Source organism: Passer montanus, unplaced genomic scaffold, assembly GCF_014805655.1.
Source record: "Passer montanus isolate IOZ18808 unplaced genomic scaffold, ASM1480565v1 scaffold16, whole genome shotgun sequence".
NCBI lineage: Eukaryota > Metazoa > Chordata > Aves > Passeriformes > Passeridae > Passer > Passer montanus.
In genome coordinates, this window is record NW_024363160.1 from 5,819,767 (window position 1) to 5,842,868 (window position 23,102).

At 36.8% G+C, this 23,102-nt stretch overlaps 1 protein-coding gene across 1 annotated transcript in view; it reads right to left on the reverse strand.

Annotated features, from left to right (window-relative positions):
* Positions 1-732: 732 nt before the first annotated feature.
* The window catches only part of PREX2 (phosphatidylinositol-3,4,5-trisphosphate dependent Rac exchange factor 2), a 168,764-nt gene continuing 146,394 nt past the window's right edge, over positions 733-23,102 (reverse strand). Inside the window, exons 38-40 of the mRNA XM_039702827.1 lie at positions 15,956-16,058; positions 6,523-6,590; positions 733-3,683 (exon numbers count right to left, since the gene is read on the reverse strand). Coding sequence (XP_039558761.1) covers positions 3,638-3,683; positions 6,523-6,590; positions 15,956-16,058 — 217 coding nt within the window. The 3' untranslated portion in view covers positions 733-3,637. The remainder of the gene's footprint in view (positions 3,684-6,522; positions 6,591-15,955; positions 16,059-23,102) is intronic.

Consider the following 23,102-nt stretch of genomic DNA (forward strand, 5'->3'; position numbering starts at 1 on the left):
TGTCTCAGTAGACATGAAACTGGTTGATTGCTTCACCTGACAGCAGGAATATTTACTTTAGAATGGATCTCTAAACACAAAGTTTGACATTGAAAAACTGGACTATATACATTTTTATATTTATTTACATTTACAATCTACAAGGAAAATAACTATTAAAAATAACTAATTTGGGGAACTAGAGTGGATCAATGTCCATTTCATAGACTAAAGACTGTTTAACATCCTATTATTCATAGATGATGGTTACAAAGATAGGCCAAACATCCTCAGCTCTACTTAAAATCTAGGTTTTCTCTAAGCATGGATGCTATGGCAACTCAGCTGTTCCTGGGCCTGTAACCTTCCCTTCCCAGGCTAGCATTGAATCATGGTAGTATTTGGTCATACATTACCATTAGATCCTTGAATTTATTCCCAAAAGAATTATACTTTCCTTGGGGGAAAAAGTAAAAATTACAGACAGAATGCTTTCCCTAAACCAGTACAACACATTGTACAAAAAGGCTACATAACCCGTTTCTGTCAAAGCAAAGATTTAAGAAGCTATAGGTGATACAATTCTTGTAAATCATCACTCTTGGTCATCTCTTCTTGTCACCTCTGAGTTTAAAAATTTATAAGAGGATAAACATCCTGTGATGGGAATGGATATTTTTTTACTCTGCAAGTGCATCTTGTATAAGGAATAAATATGTCCTATACATATACCAAACAAGACAAACAGGTTTAATAATAAACATACGTCAATTTATATTTTAAGAATGAATAATAAAGTCCATTTAATGTTATTAGAAGTCAATAGAATGGTGTTAGAATGTGCAGTGTTCTCTGAAAGCAGAGGGGCAAGAAAAGCAATCTGAATACTACACAATGTTTCATACAGGCCATTGAAGAACATTTTGAGAAATAGGTCCCTACTTTTTAATACACAGTAAGGGGGCCATTTATGCCCCATTTCCTCTGAAAATAGGCTGGACTCTATCTATAAGTTAGAGTCAAGGATCCCAGAGATCTTTTCCAACCTAATTGATTCTGTATGTTACTGTGGAATCACATTTTTACGTGTTATCTGTTATCCCAAAAAAACAGGGCTTAAGTTTCTCAGCTTCTTTGATACCAGGCTAAATAGACACTTTACTTTGCAGTATGGGTCACTAATAAAGCTCATAATGCTTAATAGGTTTTTGGAAACTGACTCTAGATGAGGAAAAAAAGAACAAAGGACAAAAAGCTAGATATAAAATGACCAAAATAAGAGGTCAAGATTTCTGATGCACACTCATGAAACAACAGCTAAAAAATTTTGTCCATTGACTGGCTTATAATTATTTGTCCCTTACAAATGTCTATTATCCCACGATTTCAACAACAAAATGAAACATGGAATTATCATATTATATAAGGAGACTATTTAAGAGCATTTACACTCCTACCATTTTCAAAGCTATACAAAAAAAAAGGCAATTACTGCTTACAATAATGCATGTACATGCAACAGATTTTGTCCTCTAGGTTATTTTATTGTATATAGGCTCAGCAGCTCCATGCAGCCAACAGCTGATTTCCCTCATAGTAAATCAAACCTCATGTGGGGAAACCTCACAGGAAGATGTGAGCTCAGAGCCAGGCTGACAGCAGCACACCCTTGGCTTGAGGTGCTTATGGCTTCTCTGTAATTCTGATATCTGAACAAGCAGAAACTGGTGCTTTTGCCTGGAGCAGGAATTACCATAGCCAATACTCTGAATGAAACACATCTGAAAGTATGAGATCCTGACTGGAACAGCAATTATAGAAAACATAATTCTTTCTTATGTGTAAGCATTAGGTCATGCTAGACAAAAGCCTTTAAAAGCAATTTTTTTTAAATTTTGATTTTGCTTTTTTGTATTAAGTATTTTAATCAAAAAGATCATGGTTCAATAGCTTCCAGTAACTATGAAAGAGAGTAAACCTTAAAGCACAAAGGTGCAGTTGTTAGTGGAATGTTCATTACTGCATGCCTTTGTCATAGTTTAAGGTAAACATTCTCTTTTTATTGATATGACTACATAAATACATACATGTTGAAACATACATATATGCACAGACATGTATATCTGTGGATATATAAAAATATTTATTTTCTTACCAAAGTTAAGGTCTGTCTATAAACATTTAGAATACTGAAAAAGGTAGGAGCTCTAATTCCTCCTTTGGAGAAAAGCAACAAGTTCCCCAAATATCCTCTAGAAAACCCCACTATCTTCAAGAGTACAATTCCTTTTGAATTCTCACTTATTTCATTGTCAATTGATAGGTTCATAAATATTTAGATCATATGCAAAAATTATGTTGTGAGGTTTGATTGGTACAGCATAACTACAGGCCGCTGTTGTACAAAAAATAAATTTTATTCAGACTGTATGTGTCTTGCTCTAATGGAATACATAGCTACTGCTACAGGTAAAACTATTTCAGAATACAGTTTTTGTTTAATGTGCTCATACATAAATCCTCATCTGGGGGCATTTGAAAATGAAAATTCTTTGGCCAAAAGAACAGCCAAATGCAGATAAATTCTCCCTGGGCTCTCTAAATAGTTAGTACAATTTCAAAATAAATCTTTAACAATTACCACTCCAAAGAACTGAGATGCTATACAAAACAATTCTGACAAAATGTGGAAAATGGTAGCATAAGACATCAAAACCCCAAACTATGCTTGAACTTCAACCAGTCATTTCCAGTTTAACTATACTGACTCATCTCTGCCTAATGTAGATTTGTTAGTGTAGTGCTATAGAAGAAAATACACAACTCTGGAAAACTCTGAAGTGCAGAGATGTAATAATGTAAAATATCTACTGGAGTCTGAAACTCAGCCTAACAATGGATGATGATCAGACTCATCCTTCTCCTTCATTATCATGGCAGCTGCAAAAGGGCAGAACTTTAGCTTATATGCCACACACCATCAGGCACTGCTAATGCCATGTAGGTCCTCCTCCCACAGCAGTGTGACGAGCCCTGCTTCAGACATGGCTGAGTTTACTGACTGCAAGCACACACCCACAGCAGCTGCCTGCAGCCACTAAACACAATTCTGAAGTAAGCGTTCCATCTTTAAACCTCACATTATATTCTTGAAACAGTAAAGTTAACATTCCAAGAAATTATGATGGTGACAGGAAAAAAAAGCTTTCTCAAGTGCAAAGGGCCCCATATGAAGTGCATGCTCATTATCAAGCCTAGTTTATCTAGGCTTCCACAAGATCACATTGTGCATAGTGTGCAAGTGAAGGCATCCCCTCTGACCAAGACTTTTTTTTTAAGCTGCTGGCTATACCTATTATGTGGCTGAACAATACACATCAAATTAATCTGATTCCAGTGTTAAATTCCCAAGGAAGAGTACTGTCCTATGAGTGTAAGGCTGGAGTGCACAGATTTCAGAAATGCTTTTGGGAAGACATCTTTCAATGCCAATAGGTAATATTTAGGGTAATTTTTCCTTTGTCCTGAGTAAAAGATTTTTTTTTAATCTTATTTATCAAAGCTGCAGGGACATACTGCTATAGTGCAGTTGGATTTTTGTCATATAATCCCAGTATCCTCAAGGCCATTACTGGGTTGTTTTCTAGAGCAGGTCTTCTCATTCTTCTCCAACAGGTGGTGGTGGCTGGCACAGTTTGTATAATCTGACAATGACAAACAAACAAAGCAATTATTATTCTGAGAATGGTCATTATTAAAATGAGTAAATTTAAGGAACAAAAATTAAAGCTACATCTTTCTGCACTGCAAAACAAAAGGTATGAATTTAGTTCAATACCATCAATGTAAAACTAATAAAATCTTTGTTTACACTGAAAGTAGAATCATTAAAACACATCTATAAGCAGTCTTATAAACACATTTCAATACAAAAAAATTTCATATTTCTGTACTGAAGATGCCTTCATTAATCCTATTAGGAGTTGTTGCCCTGGATTTCTCATTTGGAAAAGCTGCTTGGTGAATGTAATTGCCTCCAATTCTGTTTTGTCTTGGCCCAGTCAAAGCTTCCTAAAAATATTTCCCTGAAGAACTGCTGCGTGAAATTAGCATGCAGATTTTAAATTCTCTCTCCCTCTGCTTCTTTATTGATGATGTCAACAACAGTAAGATTTGGTTCAAATTGTTACCTCAGTACAGGTCAAAATAGCCACTGCTTTTATAAAGGTTTTTGGACTTTTATTAACCCCTTTTGAAAGGACTTGGTTATTAACAGGTGTTTGAAACCCTAACAACAAAAATACTGAATGTAAAAGGCAATCATTCTGACCTCACACCCCTTGCTCTGTACTCCTGACCAGCATACACTATCTCCTCTGAAACCACAGAAATTAGAACCAGCCATAGACATGATCTCATTTGGAGATTACACATATTCCTCTGGGAAAATGTATTATTGGAGGAATAACAAAGAGAAATCTCTACCATAATGTGTTCTAAAGATCATTGGGCTCTTCCACATAGTCATATGGCACATATTCAGAAACACAATCATTTAAGGTCACTTTGTGCAGACACCAAAACATCTGTTAGGAGCTATATATAAGGCAATAAACATATATCTAATATTTTTATACTGATGAGAGGACAAGGTCTGATCTTTATACAGACAAGGATGCAGAGAAAAATAAACAGGTGTTTAATTATTTGATTTTGCTGGCGTAATAAAGCAGTAATATTCAAAGCTGGCAGAAGACAGATAAAATTACAGTCAGAATCTAATCTAAAGTAATTGCAGTGGGGTTAATACTTGATGATACTAATTTCTGTGGTGTAAAGTGCAGAAAACTTCATTTCCAAGTACTGAGGTCTGTGTATTCTTCAGGTTATGGCAGTAATCACTAAGATTGTCTTCAGAGCATGTGATATAAAGGAACTGTGAAGCAAAATAATGATAAGGCTGCATTAATCTCTAAGGATCTGAAGTTGCTGAAGGTGCTATAGAGCAGAAATAGCCTGTTCTGGGTCAATATGTATGGAACAACTATTTGAGATGGTACAAACATCAGCTGAGGAAACAGAAACAGTGGTGGTTGCAGACAAGAGAACCCTGTAAAGTGATGTTAATTGAAACCAAATATAAAACTGTTTTCAAAGCAGAGAAATGAGAAGCCATAGTTTTGTTTAGCTATACATCAAAAGCATACTGCTGATGACTATTTTGACTTGTGCATCTAATGCCCTGACCATGGAGGTCTGTGATACTCCTGACATTACTATTGCTGCTTACTGGCAAGTGTGCCAGGTACGTGTGTCTGCTCTATGTTCTCATCATTCTTCTTCAGCATTTCAGTGCTACATTGTGGGAGTTTCAGCTGGAAAGAGGCAGTCTTTATCCACAGATGCAATGCTAAAAAATCTTATTGCTAAATTTCAATTTTTGAGAACTTAGATTTTTCCTTTTTCACAAAAACTCTGAATCTAGATAAACATTCTGTCATGTTGGGATGGGAAAAGTTTGGGTTGCAAGAATTCTTTGGCTCTCTCCAGAATTATGTCATTAAGAAGTTCATTTAAGGTGCAAATCATACTGTTCAAATTATGAAAAGTCTTCTCCCACTAATGTTTTAATTGCTTTTAATGTAACAAATGCTATTTTATTGTCATGGATTCCCACAAGGCAAGACAGCTGATCAGGGATCTTTGGTCCTGGACTGCCTCTAAGCTAATCAGATTCATATGGTCATCTCTATCAAGTTTTACTAGTTCCCTCTTTCCTTACTGAAATTTAAACACCAAAGTGGATCTGTTATGTATTTTACATATATATCTAGCTCATTTAATGTATTCTCATTAGTCAACAAATACATTATGTTTAAATCACTAAAATCCAATTTAAGTTAGTTCTGGACTATTAAAACCATTTTAAGATCAGATTAAGAAGTGTTTGGTTGTTTTTATTTACAAGTATTGTGCTTTTAAAAAAATATTTCCAGCACCTGCAATCCATCACAACATTAAAAAGCTGGATAAATATAGAATAACCCATTTTTCATTGTAATGCATGTTTCAGAAAGAGACAAAGAAAGACTACATCATCCTCAAATGCAACTAGAACACGATTTTGCTGAGGTACTGCAGTACAGTATTTCATTAAAATGGGGTTATTGATCTTGTTAAGAGTATTTACCCAAATAGTAAGTATACTTAGCACTATAAGTACTAAGAGTTACCCAAATATACCACTACATATTACAAGTGATGAAGGACTTACTCCAGTGTTTTTATAATTAACATAAACTAGGATTCATTCTTCAAAAATTGGCATGTTTTGAAGTGTTACATAGCCCAGACTTCTGCAACTAATCACTTGAAGTAAAATTGTATGGCTAGGAGTGCAACTGATTTTATGTTCATTAAGAGCCAAATCTTACCAGCTAGAGCATAATATAGTCAATATTTACTGTTAGCTTTTGAGCAGCTAGGACTGAATTTGGCACAAAGTAGACAAAACCATGGTCTAGGACACAAAGAATCAGTTACCTTGGCACAGACTGTGGCGTTCGATCCCTCACTCCTAAATTCTTGGCTGTGTTTTGTACTCTTGCACCCTGTGGATGAAGAACAACAACTTTACTTCATTTATCCCACAATAAATTAGGAAATTTTCTGAGTTTTGTAGATAAACATAACTTGATTATAATTAACACATAGGCTTCATCTCCCAAAACAACTAGTATCTTCTAAGGTGAGGAACAAGTTGAAGCAATAGAGAAACAAAAATCTTGCCAGTTGTCGCCAAATGAATACGCACATATAGGTCTTGCTAATTTAAAAGATAATTATTAAAAAAAATTAACATTTATGGTTTAAAACAATCCAAACACATCTTGTTTCAATTTGTTTGATTTTTGTCATCCTTCCATGTAGAAGTCATAGATAAAGTTCTTTTCTGACATGTCACTTATTTCCTATGAATTTTTGAACAAGCAAATAATACAGATTTTCTATGAATATACTAAATGAAACTAACAAAGAAGGACCTAAACTCAGGCACTAAATAAGGATTAGAAAAATGCAGGTCCTGATCGTCCTTTATAATTAGAGAATCTCAAAAACAAACCCCAAACAACTAGACAGGAACCTCCTAAGATTGATTAGTCTAAAATCCCCACTTAAAGCAGGGAAAAAATAAAATCTACCTCAACTGATCCTTTCAAAACCAATAATGAAAGTACTTTTGTCTCACTGATTCATCTAGTAAGGAGGAAATGGATAAAACATGCACAATATTTATATACCATGAACTATTGTGTGAAAAACACCCTCTTCTGCAAACATACCAGCTTACATATATCAAAGAAATTAGTAAAATTTCTTTTTGAATTATGAGGTCTAGCTCTGAAATTGCAGTTTTATTGATGTAAAGTAGTCACAATAAAGAAATATCTGTTAGGCTTACTGTGTTTTTCTATAATTTTAAAGGAGATGGAAACTCCTTGTTTTATCAATAATAAATATATTGACTCTCCATTTATTTCTCCTGAACTATGTAAATTCAGAACAAAATAATAAAATAATAGAGAATAAAATTTATAACCTCAGAATTCTTACTGTGTAATCTTAAATTGATGTGAAGCACCAAAGATAATTTGTATTTCTACCAGAGCTGCAGTACCAGGTGCACATGATGTAAAATAGGTATAATAATTGGTTCTAGTCTTAGAGTAAGACTAGACCTTTCATTTGACTGAAATCAGGTACACAGATAATTGACATGGTTTTGTTTTACTGTCATGGGCTGAAACAGTATGTGAAAAAGGCTAGCTGTTTACACACAGATGGGCTCTCAGATTGTATGCAAATCAATGTGTGCCACAGAAACATACTGCGTCCTTAGATTTCTTTAAGGCAAATAAAGGGTGATAAAGACAGAAAAAACAACTAGAATACATATAAAAATTAAGGCAGAATATAAAATTATTTTACTATAGCTGCATCTACCTCAGTAAGATTGTCTCCAACGATTGCAAAGGCACATAACAATAGACCATGACAAACGTCTTTCCCCAGAAACTCCTCCAGAATTCAGTCATTAGTCATTCAATACTTCCTCTCTTCATCAACAAGTGTGTTTAATTAACTTTAGTGATTCTTTTCTTTCCCATCTCATCTTGTACTCAGTAATAAATACACATCACTAACCTTGTGAAAGATCTAACTCTTTGGTACAATCTTAACTTGCTACATCAAGAATCAGAGAATGGTTGGGTTGCTAAAATTTTAAGAGGTCATCTAGTCTCAACCTCCCACCTTGCACTAGACCAGAATGCTCAAAGTCCCATTCATCCTGTCCCCAAATATTTCCAGGGATGGGGCATCTACGGCTTCTCTGGGTAATATGTTTCAGTACCTCATCACCCTCACAGTAAAGACTTTTTATAAATCTAATGTCTAATTTTTTTTCTAAAATAAAGACTCAATCTAAGCCCACTGTCACTTTGAAGCCATTACCCCTTCCCTTTTACAACATGCCCTTGTAAAAAGTCCCTCTCCAGCTTTCTGTTCTTTTAATTTGGTATAAGCCTGAAAAAGTTTCATTTGATGTGTTTAGTTCTGCACTGGTGAGGACAATGGTCATCCCTACTGTGACACATGTTCTTTAGAAGTCTGTTCTCCCCCTTCATGAAGCTGAACAGTCCTACAGAATTTTGTCTTTCTGTCTGTAAACCTTTCCCAACCATTGGCCAGACTTTCTCTGAATCTCTTCCATTATGCTATACCTTTATGGAAGGGATAAGAACGTAAGATAGTTCCAAATGCAGGGTCGTGACAGCATGATTTCTACTTTGTCCTCTATCCCTTCTAAACCATTATAGCTTCTGCTTTACTGTTAACTGCAGCAAATTGAGCTGATGTTTGTTCCTCATATCCTGAGGTCTTGAACATCAAATGGAATGGCAAACTCACAGTCAATTATTGTGAATGTGAACTTAGGGTTTGTTTTTTCTCCAGTGTCCTTCAGTTAAGAGTAATCTATGCTGATTTTCATCTACTACTTTACTGCTTAATCACAAAGTCCTGCAAGATTATTTATAATTCTTCAGAGTTCCTGCTCATCTTTAATAAAATAATTGAAAAGAGTTCAGTGGAGAATAGAAAGAATGATTAGTTAAGAAAATTCAACTGAAAAATGACAGACCAGATGAATTGATTTCTTCTATCTGTACAAGTGATGGTTTATCAGGGAAATGATAATCAAATCTGGGACAGACTTTTTGGCAGGAGCTGTAGCAATAGGAAAGCAGGTGATGGTTTTAAACTAAACAAAGGTATATTCAGAATAGATATAAGGAAGAAATATTTTATAATGAGGATGGTAACACAGTAACAGGTTGGCCAGAGTATACTAGATGCTCCATTTCTGGAAACAATCAAAATGCTAAAAGTCTACTGCTAAATAGGGAAGAAAATCTGGTTGCTAAGTTTATGGTATACTGGACAGAAAATGGGAATTGCAGGGGGAAAAACAGAAGAAAAAAGCCACTTAAATGAGGCACAAAGTAAAGCACCATAATGAAAAGGTTAAGAAAACTCTGGAACAGGCCACATGAGAAGCAGCGTGCAGGAGTCCCCACTACTGGAGGCTTAAGAACAGATACAACAAATATCTGTCAGGAATGACATAGGGATAGATACTGGTTACAGTTAGACATGTTGAATCCAGACCTTCTGCACCTTCTGGCCTTCTCTCAGTGCCATTGTCTAAAATGTTATCATAATAAAGAAACCTCACCATGCTGAGACTGGCACATGATTAACAGCACTGAGAGCCAGAATATACATATATTTGCAAAAACTATCTAAATTAATCACATGCTGATCCTGGACGTCAGTGCTGTGACTACCTCTGAGAACAAAACCAGCCTATTTTTACTTGCATCACTCACTAGACAAACTAATTTTAGTATCTTGCTCACATAATAAATCAAATGCATTGATTTAAAAAGGAGTCTAGCTTTATATAATCATGTAATTTATTGTTTAGTTGGGACACAAATTAGATCTTACTTAAAACCACCAAATTCTTATTTCTTTTGAGGTAAAGCCCCCAAGAATTACTAGCAACTTGCTACATGGCATCTTTTTGTCACCACTGAGGAACATTATACCATTTCTATTTCAATATACTGCTAATTTATACATGTCCAATTCTATTCCTAATTGACACTGTCTCACAAAGGCATGAGGGAATGCTGGGTTACATGACTCTAGACTGCTACCCTCTGCACAGCAGTACTGCCAGAGCACTGGTGAAAGATGATGGCCGTTCCGAGACACCATCAATCTGGACTCTTCTATATGAACTAGTATTCTCATTGCCATGTTTAAAAATTATAGGTTTATTTTCAAGCTACACACTAATTTAAGGGTAGCAAAAAACAGTCACATAGAGAAAACATTCAAAAAGCTCTAAATCAGTACAACACTTATGAGAATTATTCACAGAATCACTAGGTTGTAAGAGACCTTCAAGATCAGTGAGTCCCACCCATGCCCCAACATCTCAACTAAACCATGGTACTGAGTGCCACATCCAATCTTATTTTTGAAGAAATCCAGGGATGGTGACTCCACCACCTCCCCAGGCAGGCCGTTCCAGTACTTTATCACTCTTTCCATAAAAAACTTATTCTTAATATCCAACCTGTATTTCTCTTGGCATAGATTAAGGCTGTGTCCTCTGGTTCTGTCAGTTGCTGCCTGGAGAGACAAACCCCACCTGACTACAAACACCCTTTCAGGGAGTTCTGGAGACTGATAAGGTCACCTCTAATTCTCCTAAAGTCACCTCTAATTCTCCTTTTCTCCAGGCTAAACAACCCCAGCTCCTTCAGTCTTGTGTTCCAAGCCCCTCTCCAGCCACGTTGCCCTCCTCTGGACGCGCTCAAGTGTCTCAACGTCCTTCCCAAATAGAGGGGCCAGAACTGGTCACAGCACTCAAGGTGTGGCCTCACCAGTGCCAAGTACAGGGGAAGGATGACCTCCCTATTCCTGATGCAGGCCAGAATGCCATTAGCCTTCTTGGCCACCAGGGCACACTGCTGGCTCATGTTCAGCTGTTGATCCCGAGGTCTTTTTCCGTCTGGGCAATGTACAGCCACACCGTTCCTAGCCTATAACTTTACTGTGGCCAAAATGCAGGACTCAGAAGTTGGACTTATTAAACATCATCTTATTGAACTCTGCCCATCCATCTAACCATTCCAGGTCTCTCTGCAGAGCACTCCTACCTCCAACATATCGACAAACACTCCCAGCTTAGTGTTGCCTGCAAATTTACCAATGAAAGAGTCAATGCCCTCATCAACGTCATCAATAAAAATACAGAACAGAACTGGCCCCAGCACAGAGCCCTGAGGACACCTTTGGTGACTGGCCCCCAGCTGGGTGCAGCACCGTTCACTACCACTCTGGGCCCGGCCATCCAGCCAGTTCCTAAACTCAGCACAGAGTCCACCTGTCCAAGCCGCGGGCTGCCAGCTTTTCCAGGAGGATGCTGTGGGGAGACAGTGGCAAAGGCCTTTCTGAGGTCCAAACAGACAACATCCACAGCCTTTCCTGCATCCACCAGGCAGGTCACTTTGTCGTAAAAGGAGACCAGGTTGGTCAAACACGACCTACCCTCCTAAACCCATGCTGGCTGGGTCTGATACCCTGGCCATCCTGTAAGTGCTGAGTGATGACACGCAATATGAACTACTCCATAACCTTACCAGGTACTGAGGTCAGGCTAACTGACCTATAATTAGGATCTTCCTTCCCACCGTTTTTGTGAATTGGCATCACACTGGCCAGCTTCCAGTCATCTGGAACCTCACCAGTGAGCCAGGACTGCTGGTAAATGATGGAGAGCAGTTTCGCAGGCTCATCTCCCAGCTCCCTCAATCACCCTGGGATGGATCCCATCAGGTCCCAAAGATTTATGAATATCTAAGCAGCTCAGCAGTTCTCTGACTGCCTCCTCCTGGACAAAAGGGGGACCATTCTGCCCCCTGACACCGTCTACCAACAGGCTTGCCCTGAGAACAAGTGGTCTTCCCACTAAAGTCTGAAGCAAAGAAGGCATTAAGTGCTTTTGCCTTCTCATCTGAAGTTACTGAGTTCCCTCCCACATCCAGTAGAGAACAAGGGTTGGTCTCACCCTTCCTTTTGCTGTTAACATATTTGAAAAAACATTTTTTATTATCCTTTACTAAAGTTACCAAGCTAAGTTTGAACTGAGCTTTGGCCACTCTAATATTTTTTCTATATACTCTAGCAACCCCCTTAAATACTTCCTGAGAGACCTGACCCTCCTTCCAAAGATGATAGTTCCTCTTTTTATTCCCGTGTTCATTCAAAACCTTACTGCCCATCCACACTGGATATTTGCCTTGTCAACTCATCTTTCAGCACACAGGGACAGTCTGTTCCTGTGCCCTCAAGATCTCTGTTTTGAAGCTCACCCACCTTTCCTGGACTCCTTTGTTTTTAAGGGCTGCTTCCCAAGGAACTCTCTAAATAAGTCTCCTAAACAGGCCAAAGTCTGTCCTCCAGAAGTCCACTGTATAAGTCTCATTGTTGTTCCTCCTGATTTCACCAAATATTGAGAACTCTGTAATTTCCTGATCACTGTGTCCTAAGCAGCCTCCAACCACCACATCTCCCACCAGCCCATCTCTATTTGCAAACAGGACTAACATAGTCCCTCCCCTGGCAGGCTCAAAATATAGTGTTGTTATTATACTTTTAAAAAGGCATGAAAACATGATTAGTCACTTAAAAAGCAACATAAATTCTCTTCTGGTCTTTTCTGTTCATCAGCCTTTTAGTTACTATTTTTTCCTCAGAGCTCTCTGCCCTCGTGCAGCTCCTTTCCTGGGCTTCTGTACTCTTCATTCTGCTGCATCCTGAAGTCACACTGCTGTCAGGATGCTTTAAATAGTATTTTGTGTGTGCAATTGTTTACATGACTATATACATAAGTTTAAAAATTTACCAAAAGGTAGTTGGGATGTTTTGACAACTTTTTCTCTATTTCATAAATAAATCAAAACTGCTCAAGTAAAGCCATTCCACAGACCCAAATTCATACCCACTCTCACAAGTTTGTCTCTTTAGTTCTCACAGACCAGGTGCTTGTTATCTTATTATATATAACTGACAAGACAATTACTTTGAACATTGTTCCAACAGTACAGTTGGAGCTATTATTAGTCTTGTTCAACATGATTGTGACCTCATTCAATTAAAAAATAAAATCATTCCTGAGGTTGTCCATTCAATCAGGTGTCTCTGGTTATTCAGTACTGGTGCACCAAGTTGGAAAACACATCAGCTTTGAGTAGAGATAATTTCCTCTTGTGGAAAGCTGGTAGTCACAGGAGTTAGTGCTGCTGAGTAACAGATGGAATAGATGGCCTTTGACTTGCACCACCCTGTGGCTAATATCTTTATTCCACAAAATTTTTCTGTGTAAATGGGACAACAATTTTTTTTGTTTATTTATGTATTGCTCTTAACTAAATGTTCTGCATTAAGCCCCAAGAAGCCTTTTTATTCCTTTTTCTTCCAAGTTTTATGGCCTGCATTATGATCCTGACAGTTAAATCCTACAGATAATTTAAACATTAAATCTGAACAGGTTTCTAGAAAATACTATAGTGTGTTGTTGAAATTACTCCAAAACATTTAGGATTTAATGGAGGGTTATATTTCTATTACAGAACTCCAAGACTGATTGAAAATTATGACAATAGATTATTACTCTATTAAATGCCATACTAATTTCCTGCAAGAGAAAGAATGTGTGAAAAAAGTCTAGCTATACTACCACACATTTTCACAATATTTGTGTGTGGTATTGAGGTATTGGTATCTTTAACAGCTATTGATCACCTGCTGTTTCACTTCAAAGAAAGTATCCTCATCAAAAGGGCTTTTTTCACATCTGTATTTGAGCAAGTACAGCTATAGCTGCTCAAAACCATGTCAGTTTCTTCATTTTGTCTTTCATTTTCATTAAATAAATGCAGAAGATGCAAAAATGAATCAGCATTTTTTTTAAATGGCCTAGATCTGTATTTTGAAAATGTACAATTTGACAGAATATATCCTACAAGTAGATTTATGCAAACCCCTACAACCATATTTTTGACTGCAAAATGTGCAGATCGGCCTTTTGTTTAAATCTTCAGGAGCAGACATGTAAAGCAGTAGCCTTCTTTTCAAGTCAAGTTAAAGCTGTAATTCCTGAGCAGATGTACCTTCAAGAACCTTGAGGATGATTATTCACCACAGAAATTTAATTTAATTTATGCACCAAAATAAGTGAAAGCCCAATACAAAAAGGAATGAGACTAAATGCTCTGATGTACCCATGCTCAGCAACAGCACTTACATACAACTGATGCAAATCTGTGGTTTGAAACCATCCACAAAATTGCTTTAACAGACCAAAGGTCACACCCAGCATACACATATTTTTCTCTATAGCAAGATAGAAGTACAGATTTTTAATAATCTTTATAACTGTGATTGCTGCATAAAACACATAGCAAAGTTAATGAACATAATAAATTAGGTGCCATCTAGAACCCAGAAATTATGAACCTTGTCTTATCTGTGATTGTTACAATATTTAATTATGGAGTTCTTTCTCTTCAAGACTGAGTGCATCCTATGTTTTGCTTCTGATATTGTTGTAAGGTTGAAAGCTACCACAGGCTGGGATATATGTTCCATATGCATGCAGAGTGATTAAGTCCCCCCTCAACCTCTCTTTCATCAACTGAACAGGTTGAGCTCTTTAATCTTCAGTTTATAAGTCTTGTCTAACAACCTCTGGACCATTCATGTTCCTCCCCCGAAGTCCTTCCAAGATACATCCTTTGGAAAGTATTTTCTGATAACAAGATACTCTAGAAAATGTTGTGTTAATACAGTAGAGTGTACCCCCCATTTTCAGTTGATATTACTTTTTAATGTAGTATTTTTGGCATACCTTCACACCAAGAGCTCATGTTGAGGTGGTTATCTATGCAAAACAGCCTCTAAATCCTAATATCCTATGATAACCAAAGAGTGAAAAACAGTTTTGTAATAAGGACATTGTCCTCAGGAATCTTGCCTGGAAAGTTAAAAACAATGGTATTTTTTTCTCTCCTTTCCTTCTACATTTCCCCTTAATTCAGCGCATGAGTCACTTTTTACTGGCAATAGTTAATAATCTTAAGTTGTTTTTATCAATCATATATATTAAGATAAAAGTTGTCTTACTCAACAGACTCTTATGATGTAAGGTGACACCAAGGCAGTTACTATACAAAAATCACTTAGTAAAATTGTAAGAGAAAGCAAACATCTGGTTAAAGATATCCTGTTTCTGTACTAAAAAATAAAAAAACCCACCTTCAACAATAAGGGAAGAAAATTTGAAAAAAAAAGGTGAAAACACAAACAATAAGACACCAAACTAAGAGGACTCAGACAATGCACAACATTAGGATGGAGGCTAAAAAAGCTTGGTTGAGTCATTGCTGTTTGATAAGCACACAGGTCTCCCCTGTCTCAGCATACATCGCAGCTGAGACAGCCACAACACACAGAGTATCAGCATAGGAACGACTTGAGAAAGCTTCAACCCATACAGAGTAACATAACACTACATCAGAAGACTTCAGGTGTCTGCCCATACAGAATAACACCACGTCAGCAGGCTGCAAGCATCTGCCCCTCTTGTTCTTTAGCCCAACCTTTTATACCCCTGATTGTTCATGCATTGCACCTGTTCCCTTTGGTGACGGGTCACCTGGGCACTCCATGGCTCATTCCTTTCAATGCTGTTCACCCGTTTTTCACAGCTGCAGCCCACTCCCCACTCCAGTCACCACCAGCTGTGTCCCTACAGGCCAGCACAGCCAGCACCTCTCACCTGTTTGCGCATGACGTCCGTGGCCTGCATGATGTAGCGAGGGGGCAGCCCGTGGCTCCGGGCCAGCGTGATGGCCTGCTCCAGGGTGACGCTCAGAGTGCAGCTGCAATGGGGGAAAGAGGTCAGCTGTTTGAGTTCTCCTCAAAATAACTGCTTTCAAATCAATCCCCTTTGAAAAAATATTATATATAAAAAGGTTGCATGGTAAACGTGCCTCCTGTACGTCCCTCACCCATGCAGGCATTAGCCTGAACAGTATAATGTTTCTAAGATTTGGAGTGTAACAAATGTTCTTGCTGACTTACAATCTAATGTATTTGTTTTGTTTTGTTCTTAAGGAAAAAAATCCAAACAAACAAAACCCAAGTCCCCAGAAAACACACAAAAAACCACACAAAAACCCACACTAAAAACAATGGCTTGGCAAGTGCACAACTTGGAGAGTAACAACCCAAGAAAAATCTTTTTTGCAGTTGTATAAATCCCTTTTCAGGTGGTTTCTGCATGTTCTACCTCACCGTCCACTCTTAAAGCAGACCAAGGCTTTGTACCAGCATCCCAATCTCTTACAATTAATTTAACTTGATTATTGTCTTGGCACATCAGTGCAGTGCAAAATTTAGAGACATTTACCCTTTCAAAAAAGAAAGCATGAAAACTGCATTCCTTCAAATGAACTGTCCTGTGCTGCTTTGACAATCTGTCTCAAAAAACTACTTGAGGACAAAAACTGATTGTGGTTCCACATCTATAACAGAAAGGCTGTCACTGTTGTATCAGAGCAACCAGAAAAGTTTCAGAGCAGTAGGACAGACATCCTGCCAGCACACCAGGAAAGAAGTAGTAGGGAAAGTAATTTTGAACGTACCATCTGATTTTCATTGTTATGAGGACAAGAAAAAATGGTTGGTTTCTCATGCAACCAAGACCACAGTTGCGGAAAACTCATGGATAAAGACAAAACACCTGAGCAGAAGCATGTGCTTTTAGAAAGAACATGTTTGAGGGTTGCTGTAACCCAAGAGGTGAGAGTGGCTCTACTCTGCACCAGTAAATTGCTCGATGGTTTTTCTCTTCACAACCAAAGTACTGCAATAATCAAATCTCTTGAACCAGAAAGATGGGTTGTACACAAAATTATTCTACCTCAGCAGAACCTGACAAAAGCTGTAATTTTCAAGTTCAAATAATAAAACTAAGACACATTATTAATATATAATTTTGAGCACCCGTTTGGCAAAATCCTGACCAAAGTGTTCTGCATAGTTTATAATATGCACACAGAACAGACAATATGTTTCAATCAAACACTTATCTTGCTGAGCAGAAGATGTGTAGGAGGAAAAAATGTGTCTGTACTTATTTTCTTACTGAAAAAATCCCAAACCCAAAATGACACATTTTAAAAACTGCTTAAACTAATTTCTGGACTGGAAGAAGTTTCACTGAAGTGAGCATAGAGGATACTAAATTTGATCTGTAGCTTTATTAATGGTCTTTCATAAAAAATTTATAAGCTAAGTGATTTTCCTTAGTAATGAGATAATTTTCATTCCCCAGTTTCTTGTATACACTGGCCTCAGAGTTAACTTGATGCAGAAGTGTATTGATCTTTTCTGTTATGTGTTTGATTAAGGTGTAAGATAGCTAAATGTTAGATTAGAAATTCTAAACACTGTTTTCATCTTGTCTTTGAAAAGTGAAATATTGCACAAAATACATGTTCATAATATTTGCCAGCACCAAAATTTAAACATCCAACCTTCAAGACCAGATTGCAAAGGAGGCTTTGTTCTACTGACAGCAGAAAAAAAGCAAAAGTATCTGAAATGCAGATTGACAGGTATACTCTAAACCAAACAAAAAGGGCAAAAAGTTTCTCAGTAGGTATAATATGTATTAATGGGCTCAAAGTACAGCTCTCAAGCAAGTCGTTCCCCAGCCAAGTTTCCCAGAAATCCCATCTTCCTGGAACCCTTAAGACTGAAAGAATAAAAAATTATATTCTGCATGCATGAATCAAAACTAACAAAAGAACCTTCTAAATGAAGGTCATATTGAAGAATGAAGTGCAATTTTGTGATTGAAAAAAGGCTGCCAAGCTGCTCCCTATCCAAACCTGATGAAATGGCTGATGATCATGGACATTACGAGGCCTCTACATTTGGGCAATTCCAACTGTGATTCAGAAATAAGGCTGCCAAGTGTGTAGATAAAGACATAACCAGAGTGGGAAAAGCAGAGAGAGAGCAAAACAGCAAAATAAAGATTTCTTTTAGAGGCTGCTATGGAGTTAAGCAACAGCTACAGTACAGTTCTGAAACACATATGCTAAAATTGAAGATCTCTCTTCACAGCAAGTAAGAATAGCAATTCTAAGGATAGTATTTTTAACATGTCCTACGAAATTAGTAGCAAAGACACGACAACAGCAGTGATGATAATTATTATCACACCTCTTCAATAGAACATTTTACGTTTGAGATGAAATCTTAGAGTAATGCTGGTTAGATACATCCATTTTCTCTTTTAAAAAAATCTTATTCATTAACAGATGTTAAAAATTGTTAAAATAGCATCAGAGACATGATTGCATTTGAATATACTGTTTCATTAGAGGTGCAATTTATTATCACCAGATTTTGCTTTTCTCCTGTGGCACATAAAAGGTCTGATGAATGGCAGAGTTAAATATACACTATAGATTATGGCTTTTGTCCTGTGATTAAGAAATAATGTTACTACTTTCTAAATAAAAAAACAGCTACACCCAAATAGTGTCATTTTATTTGAACACCAGATCAGTGAGATGGCATCTTCTGACAAAACTGATCATATTAACCTTCCATGAGACTATGCTGAAGTGACTAATTTATCTACATACTGGTGCTTTCCCTCAGCTCTTCAAAGTTGGGTTTTTTTTAATTAGTACATATCCCTTTGTACAACTCAAACTGCCCTAGACACCTGCTGTGAAAGAAAAAATGCACACACAGAACATTAGATGGTAAAATAGAAAAGTCATAACTGGAAGTACCTCAGCAACAGGGCTGCCAAGCCTGCAGAGATTAAGCAAATGCAAAAAACCAATGTAACTTCTAAAATTTTATTAAACAATATGAAATCTGGATATTCTCCATCTTGTAAAGTTCTTCTGGTGGCCTGAGCAAAGTTCAATATCAAGGACTGTCAGCAAATATGTGCAGTAATAATCCACTTTTCTCCAGCATTTCAAGAGCTGATAAACAGATGGTATTAAAGTTTACAAAGCAATCTGGAAGCAGTTCTGACCTCTGAAAGTATCTGGTCATTTGGATGCAATCAGCCAAGCAAGCCAAACAAGGAAAATATTTGGGGAAAAACCCTCATAACATTCTGTTACAGGAAGCATAAAGCTCAAATCCATAGATTTAACAGTGTAAATGGATCAAAATATGTTCTGACTCCCTCTCTTTTCCTCTCACCCTTTTTTTTTATGTGAGAAAAACAAAAGACCCAAATTCATCATCTCAGAATTTATGTCAGTTAGAATGACAAATTCCCTGCCTTGACAGATTACAACAGCAAGGCAGAGACATTTGGTTTTCCCAGGACAACAGGGCTGAGAATTCCTCATTTCATCCATTTGGTTTCCAAGAAACAGAAGGGGCTGCAGCTGCTCCCAGCTCCTGCCTGCTATCCCCAGTCTCCCACCAGTCATGACAGTATTGATGTGAAGATTAAAAACATACTTTAAAACAACTTCTGGATCAAACCATTCTGAACGTGCCTGAAAAAGTAAGACTAAATGATTTTCTATCACCAATAGTCCATTTATTTCTGACTGGATGTTATTTTCACTAAAGGGCTGCAAATCAGCTGGACAGATGCACATCAACCCTGAAAAATGGAGTTGTAAAATACAAATAAAGACTGAAATTTTCTGAGAAATTGATTATTTCACAACAGCTTGTCTAAAGCCACTCGAAAGGAAAAATAATTTTGAGTTAGTGTTCACTACCTACAGAGATACCATGCAACAAAGTGCATATCTGGGTTAACAGAGTAAAAAGGATCTAAATAATCCAATTCATTCTCAGGTTTCAATTAGGCTTTCAGCCATTCTACATCCAAAAATGCACCAAAATGTCCCTTAGAAAAATGCCCTGAGTAGAAAAGATGAGGTGAAACAAATTGGTTTAGTAGTTACCACAGTCAGAGATGTCAAAATTAATGATGTTCTATGTGAATAGGAAAAAAATACGAAAAGGGTGCATGTATGCTCAGTCTAATTAAAAACTAAAGCTTCTACTCAACATGTAATTTAATGCCATTATTATTATTTTAATTACTTTTCTTCCTGTACATCATAAGCTAATCATTCCTACATTTGACCACTTTTTACATCAACTACACTACAAGTAATCTTTTTTTCCTGCTGTCATTTAAATTAATACGTATAGAAGGAATATTATTTTAATCAGTGCATAAAGTAATTAAAAACTTAAGTGCTAAAGTAAATCAATTTGGGGTAAACATTTTTGGGGGCAATTGTCTATAATAAATAATTTGTCTATAATTAATATTGATGGCTGGGTAATCTGCATTGATTCTGATGAACAATCTGAAGAAGAAAATCAACACAATAAAACTAAAAAGGAAGACAAATGTTGTTCGGGACTATAAAAAAATGGGTGTACAAAGTATAGGCAGGCCTAATTCAAGATTCTTCCACAAGCTCTAAGATGTTCTCATTGTGGAAATATGTCTCCATGCAAATAAAACTGAAGCTTGCATTCTCTGTGCCCATATACTGAAACTTTGGTGAACAGCCATTCAACAGAGGTCAACCTGGCCAGCCATTAAGTATTAGAGAGAAAATGAGTATGAAGCTCATAACCCTAAACTACAATACTGTATTTCACAATTACAGTAAACTCTGCTGGAGTTCAGGACTTAGTTTTAGTCCCTTTATGAATCTTTGTGAAGCTGAGATGTTGCCAGTGTGGAAAGGCCACCATAAAATCACTGTTGAATGGAACCTGTCCACTGAAGGCCAGTCTAACATACAGAAATCCATTATTATGCACATGAAGTGTATTAATTCCACTCTGAATCAAAAACAACACTTCAAAAAGTAACTGGCTGTGGAACACGCACCATCACCACACAGAATGGCCATGTGCAGCCCGTGCTGAAGGGATTTTCTGCCTTTCAACCATTAAGCATCAGCATGTAGGGGTTTCATTCACAAAAGTCACCCGTGTGGTTACACAGTTGTGCAAACCTCAGAATAAAGATACCCCAACTCCCTTATCAGGCACACCTCCACCATCCTATGGCAGGATAAGCACACCCAGCTCTACCAGATATTTTCAGACACAAACTACCAATAGATTTCTTACTTAAGCAGATGGAATGAACTTACCAAGCCAAAGACTCATTCTTGGGAGGTAAGAATCTATTAGTCAAGTATCTATTAGTATCTCTATATCAAATCTACCCTTGGTAAATGAATTTTTTTGTAAGTTAAAAACATATTTTTATCAGGGTTATTTGGTTCAAATAATACTAATTATTAATAAATTTTAATAATGAATGGATGAAACATAAAGGAAGTAATGTTAATTTGTTTTTCTGTAGATGTAAAGATTATTGTCATCCAATCTATTTCTATAAATAAATGTAAGTATTCTACCTCTTTAAAACAGAGAGACTTTCAAAGAAAAATTAGGAAGAATAAAAATGGCACTTCTTTTCACTACACATCATCTGTCAGTGTTAAGAAACTGCAGGGGATCATCTTTTCACAATCATTTTTCCTATAAGATCTTAGCACCTCTAGTCAGCTGGAAATGTTGCAAGGAAGCAATTTCACTATTAAATATTCTTTGCTTGATGAGAGAACAGCATTTCCAAAATTTTGGGCTATTCTATGCCTTTTATTTACTCATTTTCCATCACACATGCAAAAATAAACAAACACAATCTAAAGGCATCTGAAACCCCAGCATTGGCTATTATCTCTCATTCTGCGCAGAAAGTCTTTCCATTAAAGGCTTCTTCCTCTGTAAGGAGGCAAGTAAATCTGGTAAAAAATTGCAATTTACTTCTCGTCTTGTAATAATTCAAGCTATTCACTTACCTCTCTTTATGCCAAATATTAAAGCAGATCTGGTTACTTTTTAAATTTCAGATTGCTCAAGAGGTCCTATTTTATTTTGATTGTAAAGTAGAAGATTTTGCATGAAAAACACCAGTTTCAAAGACCTGGACTGTAGATAAGGCAATCATGCAGGAGATGAAGCATGAAGGGATGATGCTACAGAGCACAGTAATAGCATTGTGTGTCAACCCTGCTAACATCCATAATGTTAAAAGAAGTCCAAATAGAAAAAAAGCACACCCTGAAATCCATACTAGTAACGACTCAGATTCATCTTTTCTGTCCCACTGCATTTAATGCACTTCTCTGCATTTTCAGATTGCATTTTAAATGAAATAGTGTCCCAGAATTTAAAACATGCAAGAGAACAGTAAGACATTATATTTACATTATAATGCATCCAGTGTATGTATTAGATACACTAGAGGTGACAAAGCAAAAATGTACCAGATTGCCTATGAAAGACAAATATAGAGCAGAATAAAACAATTACTGCTGTAGGAACAGTATAGTACTATTTGTGCTAAATGTCTTGCTTATTTTATTTTAAGACCAATTCTCACATATTTCAAAATTATTTAGTTGGTTTTAGGTAGTAACCAGCACATCATTTAATACCTTATTATTCTAAATCCTAAATTATCCTGCTCTACTATCCTAAATAATACTCTATTATCCTAAATAATTATTTTATACAAAGAGAAGTTTGTTTATGCCTCAGTGGGTACGGTATCATAAAAATATACTAATTGTAGACAGACATAACAGAACTACCATTTAAAAATAGAAGAGAATCTTGTCTAAATGGTAAGGCAGCAGGACTAAAAGCCCAGTTGAGACCAGATGGCTGGAGAAGGGTATGGATTAGTTTTTCAGTCTGTGCTAACCTGTCTCCTGAAAGTAGTCCCATCGATCCCTGAAAGCTTTCTTACTGGGGAGTTTATAGCCTAAATACAGCTGCAAAACTCCAAGGATTTTCTTTGTAGCATGCACTCGTTGAGC